At 43.8% G+C, this 14,813-nt stretch overlaps 1 protein-coding gene across 5 annotated transcripts in view; it reads right to left on the reverse strand.

The window, feature by feature from the left end:
* The window catches only part of heatr5a (HEAT repeat containing 5a), a 344,658-nt gene that overhangs the window by 58,410 nt on the left and 271,435 nt on the right, over window positions 1-14,813 (reverse strand). For all 5 annotated transcript variants that reach the window (XM_072488316.1, XM_072488279.1, XM_072488289.1 and 2 more), the window contains 4 exons: window positions 12,763-12,997; window positions 10,665-10,913; window positions 6,429-6,556; window positions 3,240-3,387 (listed from right to left, as the gene is read on the reverse strand). In XM_072488316.1, the coding sequence (XP_072344417.1) occupies window positions 3,240-3,387; window positions 6,429-6,556; window positions 10,665-10,913; window positions 12,763-12,997 (760 nt within the window). The remainder of the gene's footprint in view (window positions 1-3,239; window positions 3,388-6,428; window positions 6,557-10,664; window positions 10,914-12,762; window positions 12,998-14,813) is intronic.

Here is a 14,813-nt window from a genome sequence, read left to right on the forward strand (position 1 = left end):
TATAAAGATGATTTTTTGAGGTATGGGTTTATTAATTGTGCCACTGCAAATCAGGATGCAACATTTGTGTGTTACATGCAGGAAATGACTGGCAAATGAAAGTTTAAAACTTCAAAGGTGAGTTTGAGGACAAACCTACGGATGCAATGAGATCTTAAATAATCAGTTGAAGCACTTAACAGAAATGTAACATTGAATGACAAAGCAAGTGACATTAAAGGTAAGCAAAAATGGTGGGTTGCGAAGGTCGGCCGCAATGGGTCGCGAAGGATGGCCGATTGGTAAAAATGGGTCCCGGGCAGAAAAGTTTGAAAAACATTGCACGTGTCTAAGGAGGTTTTTTCATTCAAAGCAAGAAAGTTGCACTCTTGTCGACTTTAGCCATACTGCCTACACAGATGAAGACTTACAGCTTTGAGACTTGACTGAATGGGTGCTCTCTGGCACTCCCACACAGAGTCAAATAAAATGGAATATACTTCGGCACACCAGATATAACATCACACTCTCAACATATGGGGAGCAAGAGTGGAAAATGCTGACTGATGGGTTAGCACCACTCAGATGGAATCGATCATTGAAGCCACGTGGTCCACTCTCATTGGTTAAAACAGAGATCCAAGTGGGAAGACAATGCACTATGAGCTGTATAGTACAACGCTGAATGGTGGTGGGCTAATGACTACCAGTTACAACTTTGTCAGAACATCAGGATATTCAATATTCTTTGAAATGGGGAATGTCGGGGCAGGTATGAAAGGGTCATAAAGGTACGTCAACAAATAAAACAGCTTAATTGAAAGCAAAAAGCGGGGGTGGGGGTCTTCAATGACTGCAATAAACAACTGGAGAGATAGTCGAGGAAGCCCCACTCTGGTATGGCATTCTCTGCCATACTTGCTGCAAGGAAGAACTCCGTTACTGAGAAAGATCTACACACCATTCAAAGTTGCCTGTCATAGCAGAACTGGATACCGAACTCCCGTGGAGGAAATTAGCAAAGCTATTGAATCGCTTGTCACGGGAAAAACTCCAGGTGCTGATGCTATATTGCCTGAACTCATAAAACATCGAAACCAGTATTCCTGCAACATCTGCATGAACTTCTCAGTCTCTGCTATAGCAAGCCTATACCAGAACAATGGTGACCGCAGCAGTTCAATTATCGAGGCACCTCTCCGGGGAGCATTGTAGGAAAAATATTTGCCCGTATTGCTCTCGTCAGACTACAAATCTTTAACACCTGTACCCAGAATCTTAGTCTGGATTCAGAACTGGATTCAGAACTGGAAGACCTACAATTGGTATGATCGTCTTAGTCCAACGGCTGCAAGAGAAATGTCATGACTAAAGGAGACCACTACATAATGCCTTCATCAATCTCACCAAGTCATTTCACCAAATGAGCAGAAGCAGTCTATTTAAGCTACTGGAGAAAATTGGCTGCTCAATGCGATCTCCTCTTTCCATGACAACACGATGGGCAAAGTCAGCTATTGGTCAAAAAGGGTTGTGGCACTGACTTTTTGGCATATTCTTCTTTTTGTTGCTGTCATACACCTCCAGGTCATGTGCAGGTGTTTTTTTACATAACCAAACTAATGGAAAGCTGTTTAGCCTTGTTCACCTCAGATTCAAGACAACAGTACATCGGGTCCGCAGCAGCTCTCGTGAGAATCCCACTAACATTCCCAACTGAGGAGCACCTGCTCAGAGTTTGTGGACAGAGTTTGTTTTGATGATCAGCATCAGGAAGAAAAATGTCAGTGTCCAGGGTGTTTGTTGTATACCACGATGTATCAGCACAATGTGACACTGCAGATTGCCGATAGCTTCACATATCTAGGTTCTGCAATCACCAGAAATCTGTCACTTCATGCCGAAATGAACACATCCATTGTAAAAGCTGCAGCTGTCATATTCAAGCTGAACAAAGGAAGGTGAAACCACAGCAACCTAATTGAGAACACCAAACTGCAAGTCTATCAAGCCTATCCATCCTGCGTCTTCAGCACACTCCTCTTCAGTGGTGCGTTCTGGAGAACATGTGTTAGGTAAGAGAAAAGGCTGAACAGTTTCCATCTTTGTTGTCTCAGATGAATCTGTGGCATCTCTTGGAAGGACAAGGTCACCAACATAGGAGGTCCTAGAGCGTGCAAATTTCATCTGCATACACTCATTGCTGAGCCAACAATGACTGTGCTCATCAGGTGGATGGTAGCCATATACCTAAAGGCTTAGTGAATTGACCATTGGATTACAACCTCCTGGATGTCCAGAGCTCCACTACAACTCTGATGCAAACGAGATAGTAAAATAGTGGACAATGACACTGATAACTGGGAGATCACTGATGGCTGTGACCTCTGAAGGTTTACAGACACAAAACGCTCAGCTGGCTAAGAGGAGGGCTCAGTGAAAATAGAGGCTAGCCATTCATACGTGTTCTCAGTTGACTCCATTCCTCTGCAGCAAATAGGGCAGAGAATGCCACACCAGAGTGGGGCTCCTGGGCCACATTGGGCGATGCTATCACCATGGCGCAACCATCGTCTTATGATACAGAAGGCTGCCATAATAATACATGGAGACAGCATTCGAGATTGATTCATACTGATGTGACAAAACATTTGTCTGGAAAATATTAACTATACAAGATGGCACTTCATACAGAAATATTGCTGGTTCTCGGCTGTGAATTTAGAAATCAATTACATTTCCATTTTCATATACTATTACAGAAAGGTCTATCTTATAGCATACTTTTCCATCATTTAAAGCCCTGTCCAAATTACTTTTCCAAATCAAAAGAAAACAATTCCTACTCCTTTGTGACAGATCACTAGCGCTTCCCACTTTTTGGTTGGCATGAGAATACTTAATAACCATGAAACAGATCGTGGAAAACGGTACTTGAAATGAGACATTTTCCACAATAGTGCATGAAAATGAAAATTTCACAGACCTCTAAATTAAGATTTCCTGATTGAGAGCATTATGTTTTGTCCAACAACTTTCAACTTCTGATGTGTAGAAACATTTTGCTTTGCTTCATCTCAAATTCCCAGCTAAAATAAATATTTAATGTGGGAAACAATGGGCATAAATGTAGATTTCAACTTTTGCCATATACACCACTTCTAAATCAATGCATTGCAACACTGACCAATTTTGGTGCAAAGGTTCTGATAAATTTACAAATGTCTTTATCAATTAGAGGTATTCTAATGAATGCCTACCTTCTGCACTTCTCCTTTTTTCTTTCACATGTTCCTGAGCTGCACGTATAATTTGTTCTACAACTTCAACTACAGCCAGTTGGATGAATGGAGACTCGCGTGTCAGTATTAATCGATGCAGCACATTCAGCAATTCTACTCCAAGTTCCTGAAAAGAGAATTCACATGGATGTCAGTTGAAGAAATAGCAAAGTGGACAAGATAAAATACTATCCCCCCAACCAACCTCTCTCATTTCACTGAAAAGACAGTATTAATCAAATTAAATCCCAATATGATCAGAGTCATGGAATCCAGACAGTGTAGGAGGCCATTCTGTCCACTGAGTCTGCACCGACCCTCTGAAAGAGCACCCTACCTAGGCCCAATCCTCACCCTATCCCCGTAACCCTACCTAGGGCAATTTAACATAGCCAATCTACCTAACGCATCATTGGATTGTAGGAGGAAACCTGAGCACCCAGAGGAAACCCACGCAGACACGGGAAGAATGCGCAAACTCCACAGTCACCCGAAATTGGAATTGAACCCGGGTCTCTCGCGCTGAGAGGTAGCACAGTTAACCACTGTGCCATCGTGCCATGAAAGACACTTTGGATAGATGCTCAAACTGTAAACCTACTGGCATAAAATGAAAGAAAGTCTTACACTTCAGAATGCATAGTAGATGCAACAAGGATGTCAAGGCATTTAATTGAACTAGGGCTTATTATCTCCAAATAAGTGGAAAAATTGAAGTATTATCATTGAATTTCAAGAAATCAGTTTTCAATTCAAAAGAACACAATACCATTCCTCCTGGAGAAAATAAATCACAGAAGTCTCTATACTTACAAAGGTTGCTGCGTAGTGGCAATGACAAATCAGATACTTTGCTTTTGGATTTTAAATCAATTTTCCAAATCAATTTTTTGATTTTCTTCCCTTTGCCTTTTGTAAAGGCAATGATACAAACTAGATTGCCTTTTCACATGAACTATCACTTGCTGGCTTCCTGGAAGAGCTATTCAACTGCAAGTCTAAACCATGAGTATCGACAGATATACTGATTTAGAAGTGATGTGACGGCAGGGGTGGAGAGCAAGTGGATTCCAATACAGTTGTCAGCAGATGCAATTCAATAGGAAATTATTGGAAAGGCCACGTTCCAATTTAACTGCATTAACTAGCCTGCAGACGCTGTAGTCAACAGTACTCTCTCTTTGTTTTAAATTAATGAGCTAAGCACTAAGTAACATATTGAACCCTTTGTAGTCTTAGACTCAGAAATACATCAGATGGTTTATTTCACAGGACCCAGATGGACTGTTTTGTGGTGGGGGTGAATTTAAGCCAGTCAAAATACCAAAAACTAAACAGAACCTACAGTTTTCCCTGCATGCGGATTCTAATTCAATATATATACCACAGTAAAATAAAGTTTAGAAAATAGTTGAATCTACTGTGAGACAAGAGAATGAAGCTGCAAGATGAACCTTAATATAACTGCTACTGGGGAATATCAACTCCATAGAACCATAGTATCCACAGAGGGCAGGAAGCCATTCGGCCCATCGAGTCTGCACCGATCCTCTGAAACAGCACCTTAACCAGGCCTACTCCCCTGACCTATTCCCGTTACCCCACCTAGCCTGCACATCCCAGGACACTGAAGGGCAATTTATCATGGCCAATCCACCTAACCTGCACATCTTTGGATTGTGGGAGGAAACCGGAGCCCCCGGGGGAAACCCACGCAAACACGGGGAGAAAGCACAAACTTCACAGTTGCTCAAGACTGCAATTTAACGCAGGACCCTGGCGCTGGTGAGGCAGCAGTGCTAACCACCCAATAAGTTTTGCATGTGCAATGTTAAGCATGTATAAAATTCCACTTTTATATCCCAAATTTGATCGGAAAAGAGTACCAAATACAATAAATTTCCCTGCTGACACGGTAAACAACTGCACAACATGAAGAGCTACTTAACCAAACAGCTTCGAGGTCTCAGATTTCGGTTAGTCAATCTGCACTTGAGAGCACTCCAGTTAACCCCAATCTCCAAAGTAGAGACAGACAACTCCTTCATGGTTCCCATTCTTCACTATCCGGTTATTGATACTTTAGGTGGGCATGTGGATAGTGGCAAGAGAAGAGTTGGGTTCAGCTATGATAGCTCCATGAATAAACATTCATTCTCATGCATGAAGACTATTACTTCGCAAAGCACTTGGAGCAAGATAGCAGTGAAAGAGAAAAAAGTTGAGGGGGGAAATATTAAAATTTTACACAACAGAACATAGTGTCTTAATCCGATATCTCATTTCAGTTTTAACTTGCATTCTAGTTCAACAAGTAAACCCAATTGCTTTATAACCAGTCGATTGTAAACGAAGAATAACAAATAAAGAGAAGGGTAACAAAATATAGTTTAAATATATCAAAGTTTGGGCGGCACAGTAGCGCAGTGGTTAGCACTGCCTGCTTCACGCCGCCCTGGACCTGGGTTCAATCCCGGCCCTGGATCACTGTCCGCATGGAATGTGCACATTCTCCCCATGGCTGCGTGGGTCTCAGCCCCACAACCCAAAGATGGATTGGCCATGCTAAATTGCTCCTTAATTTGGGGGGAAAAAAATTGGGCACTTTAAATTTATTTAAAAAATAATAAATGTATCAAAGTGTTACTAATACATATGCGAAAATAGGATGCACCAATATGATTTGAAAAGCAATAAGAAATAAAGCACTTAAAGCAGTGATCACCCATTTGTGGTTGCAATAGCTCTCCAGTACATTGCCAAAATGTTAATTTGAGAGCTTGGGGAATGCAGGTTGGTGGACTGTTTTTACTATTATAACGGAGTTGAAACCTCTAAGACATCCGTCTACATTTTCAACAGGAATAAATAAATAACAATTGGGAGTAAAAGTAATTACCCCTTTTCAAGCCCACAATGCAAAGACCAATTCAAGACATGCCAAATCAAAGTTAATCAGTTTGCTCCTCAGGAATTAAATTTTAGACTTACTCAGTCTCTGTGGCTCACTGTCACTGAAGGGAGGTGAAAGTATGTTAATTTATTTAAGCCAAATTGAAAATTGTGAATAGACTTGATAAAGTAACGGGTTCATCAGTTTGTTCTGTTTGGGAAAAAATGGTAATGTGAAGTAAACACAAACTTTATAGAATTTATTCCGATGCAAACCTGACTGCTTCCGATTTTATAACGGGGCCAAACAACATCCAGCAATGACTGCAGAGCATGTAAGCAGGCTACAATGCTTTCCATTGGTGCATCAGGCCGTGGCGAACACAGGAACTCTATACTGATTCCTGTAATTAAAGCAGTATAATAGCACATAATATTTTCCTCAACTCCTTAACCTCACTTAGCTGGTTTCAGAAACCAGTTTGTTCATTTAAAAACAAATCAGTTGCTTTTATTTAAACTAATGACACAAAATATGCATCAAGTTCAGTTTTGTTTCAAAACATAGTCAACGTGCAAGATTATCCTAAAACACCTTTCTTAGCTAAATTGCCATATAACCCTAAAAGTTATAAAAGAGAACAACTGCACTTTTGCTGCCTTTCCCTTTCTTCTGCTGTAATGAATAAGAAATTGTCATACTTTATAGTTCATATTTTTGCAGTGATATTAAAACCTAGGCTAAAATGCTTACAGACAGCAAGTCTGCAAGAGCTGTGATTGATTAAGAGTGAGATAATCAGAGACTTTTGCAGGGAAAGTGTTTTGCTAATAGATATTAAAAGCTATTTTGAATGTTTGCAGATAGAGGGCTAATGTAGTAACAGCTTGAGCCTGGATAAACAAATCAGAGTACATCTTGTAACAAGAGTCAAAAGAACGCTGTGTGCTTTGGGCACGGCTGGTATAGCTAATGGGGGGCAGGAAGAAAGAGGGCATGTTTGTCTGGGCAAAGGGGTTGCCTCCAGAGCTCTATGCTGAGCAGAAGGTTTTCAGCTTGGTCCTCAAAAGGTGTCTTTCTCTTGAAGGACTCTGCATCAAGACAAGTAAGAAAGACCTGGTTATTAACTTTATGCAGAAGTGGTATCTGAAATATATGGGTTTGTTTATTTGGAATGTTGGGCCTGTTTCAGGAAGCAAGTTAAGATACTATAACTGTTAACTATAAAGCTATTTATTTGTTGCTAATGTGCTTGATACTGTGTCCAAATTAAAGTTGGTTTTAATATAAAAGTGGTCTACTGGTCAGTGTCATCACCCCTGTGGTGCAATAACGTTTCCTCACAGTTTTACCAAATGCAAATAGTTGGGTTCTGATCTGGGATTTTAATGAAAATTGAGGTTCTGGTCAGGACACATAACAATTGAAAGCCCATCAGGATGCATAGTACTGCCTTTCCACTTCATGACCAGAAGAAATCTGGAATAGTTTTATGCAGCTTTCTTCAAACTCATCAACAAAATGGGACAAGGAGGACTTAGGTAGCGGCTACAGAGTGAGTGCTCGCATATTTAGTGGCTCCCTCTCGAGGTGGATTTTCAGGTCCCGATTTAGGGGGTGTTTACTGGTGTGAGGTGCATGAGCACTGAGGAATTGAAATATCCCATCTGTGGGGTCGGTTTATGGCTTAACAGATGAGGAGTGTAACAAGTGGCAGCAGCTTGAGTGAATGTTTAGTTGAGCTGCGACAGAGGAAACGATGACGGAGGGTGTTGGGGTGTTATTGCCTGCCCAGTGGGCTAACAAATATCTTGTGGAATTTCTGAATGCGAAGTTGCAGCGATAGAGGCCTTGGAAGACCTGGCATAGGTGAAGGCGCTTAGGGCAGCTATCCAGAGAGTGGGGCAGAGGCTGGAGGTGCAGGGCCCGGCACTACTGAAGGTGGAGGAGTCGGTGGCGGAGCATGAGGATCCAATGGCCTCGTTGGAGGCAGAGATGGCGCCCGTGGCAGAGAGCTACATGAGGTCAAGGGAGAAGGTGTAGGACCTTGAGAACTGTCCCAGGAGGCAGTATCTCCGGACTGTGGGGCTGCCTGAGAGAATCAAGGAAACACAGGCCGCAAAGTATGTGGTGAGCACGTTTGAAATGTTGGTGGGGAGGTGGTCTTGGCAAAGCGGCGGGCCGGTTATAATCGGATCAAGGCTGCCTTCTACAGGATGGAGTGAAGTTTGGGGTGTTGCATCCTGCTCGTCCGTGGGTCACACACCAGAATTGAGTTTTATTTTTACATGCCGGAGGTGGTGAGAGAATTTGAGAGACCATGACTAGGAGGTGTGTGAGGACACTGAACTTTGGAGATGCTAAAGTGGGCAACATGGGTTTACACGGCGGGTGGATTGTTATATTTAATTAATATGGGTGCAGGGTGGGTGAGTGAGTTCTTCGCTTTTTACTGGTTTTGTGGATTTGTGGGTGAAAGGCGGTTGGGTGGGGGGGGGGGGGGGGGGGGGGGGGGGGAAGAGGAGGGGAGGGGGGTAGACGGAGGCCTCGAGTGAGGGCCACCACACTAGATAGTTGGCTAGTTAACGGGAGTGAAGTGGGGGGGGGGGGGGTCAACCTCTGGAGGGAGTGGGGAGGGATGCTGATGTGTGTAGATTTGTGTGGTGCAGTTGGTTAAGAGATGTTGGCGGACATCTTGGGGAGGGCCTGAGGATGAGCGAGGCGTGGACCTGGGGGAGCTGGCTAAAGAGGGGTTATGACTGATTGGCAGGGACAGGGAGATCCCAGCCCGATTGATAGTGTGGAATGTACAGGGTTTAAATGGCCCGCTCAAAAGAGAGAGAGAGAGAGAGAGAGAGAGAGAGAGAAGACAACCCGTGGCGTTATGGAAGCCGAGGGCGAAGGAGTTTTCGTAATTCTCGCACATGCGGCAGATATACTCCCAGATTGATTTCTTTCTTTTACACAAAGTGCCGTTGGCAGGGGTAGATAGATTGCAGTATTCAGCAAGCATGGTCTTTGGCCATGTGCCGCATTGGGTGGAGTTGGGGATGGTGCAGGGGGAGGCTCAGCGGTCGCAGTGGAGGTTGGATGCTGGGTTACTGGAGGACAAGGGGGTGTGAAAGGGGGAGGGTGGACATCCAAAATTCTGTGGAGGTGAATAATATGGGGAGGATTCTGCCTCCACTCTGTAAGGGGGTGGGGGGAACTAATATCAATTCGGGCGCATAGGATGAGAGCGGAGCGGGCTGAGAGTCTGAGATTGATGGAGAACATTCTGAGAGTGGACCAGATATATTCGGTGGCGCCTGAGGAAGTGTTAGTTAAGGAGAGGCAGAAGCTCCAGATGGAGTTTGGTCTGGTGTCCACTGAAAAGGCGGTGGAACAACTGCGTAGAGCCAGAAGGGTGATTAATGAGTATGGGGAGAAAGTGAGTAGAATGTTTGTGCATCAGTTGAGGAAGCAGGTGACGACAAGAGATTGGAAGGGTGAGGGATAAGGGAGACATAGTGGTATCGGAGGCGGTGAATGGCCTTTTATTGGAGTTTGTATAACTCGGAGCTTCAGTGGATGATGAAGGGATGAGGCGATTTTTGGATGGGTTGGAGTTTCCGAGGGTCGAGGAAGCGAAGTTGCAGGGATTGGGGGTCCTGATTGGGCTGAGGGTGGTGATGGATTGCGTGGGGGCGATGCAGTCGGGGAAAGCTCCGAGGCCAGTTAGGTTATCAGTCGAGTTTTAGAAGAAGTTTGGGTTAGAGCTGGGGCCCCTGCTAGTTGAGATGTATAATGAGTCGATGGCTCCGCCCCACACTTTTGCAGACCTCAGTATCACACATTTTAAAGAAGGACAAAGACCTTGAGCAATGTGGATTGTATCACCCGATCTCGCTGTTGAATGAAGGTGCAAAATTATTGGCGAAGGTGCTGGCGTCGTGGATAAAGGATTGCATGCCTGGACTGATAGGATGGGACCAGGCAGGGTTTGTGAAGGGGTGGCAGCTGTCGGCGAATGTACAGAGGCTGCTTAATGTTATTATGATGCCCCCGCGGAGGTCCAAGAAGTGGAAGTGGTTGTGGCAATGGAAGCGGAGAAGGTGTTTGATTGGATTGAATGGGCGTATCTGTTGGAGATGTTGAGTCAGTTCGGGTTTGGGCAGGCATTTGTGGATTGGGTTTGGCTACTGTACAAGTCACCTAAGGCGAGTGTTTGGATGAACAAGGTTAGTTCTGATTACTTTGGGTTACACTAGGGCGGGGGGGGGGGGGGGGGAAGATGAGGCAGCGATACCCGCTCTCCCCACTGCTCTTCGCCCTGGCGATAGAGCCGTTGGCAATGTTGTGGTGGAGAGGTGTCGAGCACCGAGTTTCTTTGTATGCAGATGACCTCCTGCTGTATATTCCGGACCCGGTTGGGAGCTTTGATTGGATCACATGAATCATATTCTTTAATTCCATTTACAGAGAAAAATATTCTAGAACTCTCGAACTTACAAGCTAACTAAATAACTAACCTAGAATGAGATGGAATCTATCAGTGTTGACATCCTCTGGTGATGCTACTACATTTGCCGAAGTAAATTCGTGACCCAGCATCGTTGGGGTTACAGGTCTGGAGAGCCGAGAAGAGCCTTCATCCGGGTCAATTACTATAAAACCTGTACTGTTCAGCCACAATGCTGTAGCATGAAGAATAGGAACCCAAGAGTTATAATAATGTGGCCTTGCACCCTCCATTGTCTCCGAGGTATAGAATGCACCACCTAAGCAAAGAAGATGAAACACACTCTGGATTAGTATTTTAAGACAAGTTTAGAGGTTTAACTCTCCAGGTTTACTGGTTTGAGGAAAAGCTGAATTTTAAAAAAAAAAACTTCATTAGATAAATTCAACTTTATTTATCTGCCAGAGTTTCATATTGGGAGCAAAACAGTGTTCCTAAAAAGGAATCTTAGCTTTTACGATGGCTCAGTGGATGAATTCAGCAACTTCAAACCAAAATCCCAGTTTAAGTTGTGTGCTAGAGTGGAGAACTTCATCATTCCTGGAATGTTTGTTAAGACATTCCTTCATTCCCCATAATCATGAACAAATACTAAATGTCAGAAAGGAAACAAAATAATCGAGCATTATTTAAATGAGTGAATTGAATCAGAGCGACCTGAAACTGACTTGTACTCAGTTAAACCCAGCCACTTTCAGATAAAATCAATAATGCAACTAAACAGAATCATTAACAATATGACGGAGGAACTTCATATCACTCACTTTATTTTAAACACTTTAAATGGTACAGCTATATTTCCCCCTCTTGTCTGAAGAATTCAATGACCTATATTATGGATTTAGAACGTGGGCTCGATTTCATGGAATTTCATTGAGGAACTCAGTGACACATGCTTTCTGAGCTCATACAAAGAATTGTTAATTGGATAGGTGTCAAAGAGTTACTGCGAGCCAACACTTTCAGGTGAGAAAAGGATTTGATAAAGAAAATAGATTCAATGGCAAATTTCGAGGAACCCCAAGTTATAACTACGAGAGAGTCAGGAACAGAGGTAGATTTAGAATAGGGCACCTCCCCATAACATTGTAACACAGAGATAAAAACTCCTGTCAGGAAATACATTTTTAGCTTTCATATATCTCAATTAATTAATTTATTAATTTTCCAATTCAAGGCTTTATAGCTAAAATCAAAATAGATGGATGCTGCAGGGGCACAGCCCACTGAAACATTAACTTGTGGTGCTTAAGAGTGGCAAGATATGGCATTTTGCCTGCATCCTCCGCTCACCTTAGCTTCATGATCCAATTGATGCTGCTCTGGTAAAGTACCGAGGGGAGGACAAGCACTTCCCCACAAGGAGGGAAAATCATCATTTCACTGCATTCATGCACTTCTTTGTAGTCAGTGTCAGAATGGCATTGGTGAATCTAGGGAAGGCCTTGCCTACTCTTTCAGCTGAGGATGGTATTTGGAGAAAAAACAGTTATTTCTCAAGAGACACTATTATATATTAAAAATTCTGAGTGGCTGACAGCACCATCTCAAAATATATCCAAAGCTCCATTGTCAGATGCTATCAATTGGAAAATCTACAGGCATTTTCAAGGTGTAATACTTAATTGGGCTATTTGTGATGACTTAGGTGGGGTATGAAATAGGGTTTTCAAAATTATAGCTGCGCAACTTCAGCTGCCAATGAAAACTGACAGTTTGGGGTGGGGGGAGGAATTGCACTGCTTGAAATTGTGGTGGCAGCAAATATAATCATAGCTTTCAAGAAAATTGGATCATTATTGGAAGACAAAATATTTGTAAGGCTATGGAGAAAAGGCAAGGGCACACGGTTACAGAGAGCAGGCATGGACACAGCAGGCTGAACCACCCGTTTCTGTGCTGTAACCATTCTGATTCTATAAAAACAGGTTGCATCACCATTCACATGGTGGCTCTGGCCATTCAGAGTTGTTTTATAAAGGCACAAGTCTCTGAATCTCAGTTAGGTCAGCAATCAGCCATATTGCTATATATGTAAGAAAGGAACCACAGTGAAATAAAGTGTAAATTGAATTTAAGTCAAATTTATGAAAAATCAATGTCCTGACCTTCAGCTGGAAGCTGATCAGCATATTCTGGAGGCAATGTGAGAAGGGCATGGTCCTGAAGTGCAGCCAGCCAGAGTTTATTCAGTGTTCCCAGTTCGGATTGGACCAAATTGAAAAGACCATCTGCAGATGTAATTGTATCCTGAGAGTCATCATTCGCAGAGGTCTCAAGCTTCAAGAACTGCTTCTCTTTTGGTGCGCACAGTTTTTGCCTTTCAACAGTTACTATGTAAACCTGGAAAGAAACAGAAATGTTTCGCAAATTAACAATGTCCAGAGGTGTCAAGGACACATTCTATTTGGTTAGAGCCAAGAACAGTAGAGGAACCAATATATGATTGGGTATATTCTATAGACCACCAACTAGTGGGAAAGATAAAGGAACAAACTTGCAAGGATATTACGGAGAGTTGCAAAAACTATAGAGTAGTTTTAATAGGGAACTTAAGTTATTCAAATATAGACTGGGAAGGCAGAAAGAGGGAAGAGTTTCTGACTAGTATTCAGAAAGATTTCTATGAGTTTCCAGCAAGATGAGGATCTAGTTCCTGCGAATGGTGTCAAGTATCAATCAGTGAAGATTTAGGAGACAGTAATCATAATAAGGTTTCGTAACAGGTTTGTTTCGAATCACTAGCTTTTGGAGTGCAGCTCCTTCATCAGGTGAATTCAGGTGAAACCTGTTGTTGTAAGACTTCTCGCTGTGCCCACCCCAGTCCAACGCCGACATCTCCACATCATAATAAGGTTTAGGTTAGCTTTGGAAAAAGAGAGAGAGAAATCCAGAGTAAAAGTAATTTACTGGGGAAAGGGCAATTTCAGTGGGAGAACAGATCTGAACCAGGCAAATTAGATTCATCAACTGCAATGAAACAACTAAGTGAGGTGCAAAGACTAGTTAAGTGTGCACTGTGGGGGTTGAGAGTGGTCATTCCACCCCTTGGTCGTTCAAAAGTAATGGATGAAATTCATGAGACTGATCCAGGTGCTTCAAGTGAAAAGTCGAGGCAGGTCGTATGTTTGGTGGCCTAAATGGAACAGGAGTGGCACAGTGGTTAGCACTGCTGCCTCAACCCTTCCTGTGTCTGCGTGGATTTCCTCCAGGTGCTCCGGTTTCCTCCCACAGTCGAAAGATGTGCAGGTTAGGTGGATTGGCCATGCTAAATTGCCCCTTAGTGTCCAAAAGGGTAGGTGGGGTTACTGGGATAGGGTGGAGGCGTGGGCTTAAGTAGGGTGCTCTTTCCAAAGTCTGGTGCCAACTCGATGGCCTCCTTCTGCACTTTAAATTCTATGATTCTATGAATGCACCGCCTTTAAAGAAAAGTTAGTTTGGTTACAGTCAAGGTATATTCCAGTGAGGGAGAAAGGTAGGGCAAACAAAGCCAGAGCTTCCTGGATTTGAAAGACATAGAAGGGAAGATGAAGCTGATAAAGGATGCCTGTGGCCGACTTCCGGTTGCGGCTATGCGGAGCTAAGCCGCACAAATCGGCAGCTCCCGCGAAGACGGACTTTCGGGCTCGATAGAAGAGCCCCAACAGGATTTTTTACACAGCCAACCCGTGGGGAAGAGAGGAGAGAGGTCCCCCACTAACCTGTATGGACCGGACCCGCAGCGAAACGGCCAAAAAAACGGCATTAGAGCAGCGGGAGAAGAAGGGCAAAATCAACAAAATGGCGGCGGCCGGGGACAAAGAAGAGATGCAAGAATTCATTAAGCGCTGCTTCGAGGAGCTGCGCAAGGAAATGGTAGCGCCGATGCTGGCATTAATTGAAGGACTTGGTGTAACCCAGAAAGCCCACGAGGTGAAGATCCAGGACAAAGTGAGTGAGAATGAGGACGCGCTCTTGGGCCTGGCGGTGAGAGTGGAGCAGCACGAGGCGCTACACAAGAGGTGGGCGGGAAGACTCGAAGACCTGGAGAACAGGTCGAGGAGAAACAATTTGAGGATCCTGGGTCTCCCAGAAGGAGTGGAGGGGGCCGACGCCGCGGCATATGCGGGCACGATGACCGGGGCGCTGATGGGCGCGGAGGCCCCCCCCAGGGTTGCTG

The sequence above is a fragment of the Scyliorhinus torazame genome, chromosome 2 (assembly GCF_047496885.1).
Source record: "Scyliorhinus torazame isolate Kashiwa2021f chromosome 2, sScyTor2.1, whole genome shotgun sequence".
In the NCBI taxonomy this organism is placed as follows: domain Eukaryota; kingdom Metazoa; phylum Chordata; class Chondrichthyes; order Carcharhiniformes; family Scyliorhinidae; genus Scyliorhinus; species Scyliorhinus torazame.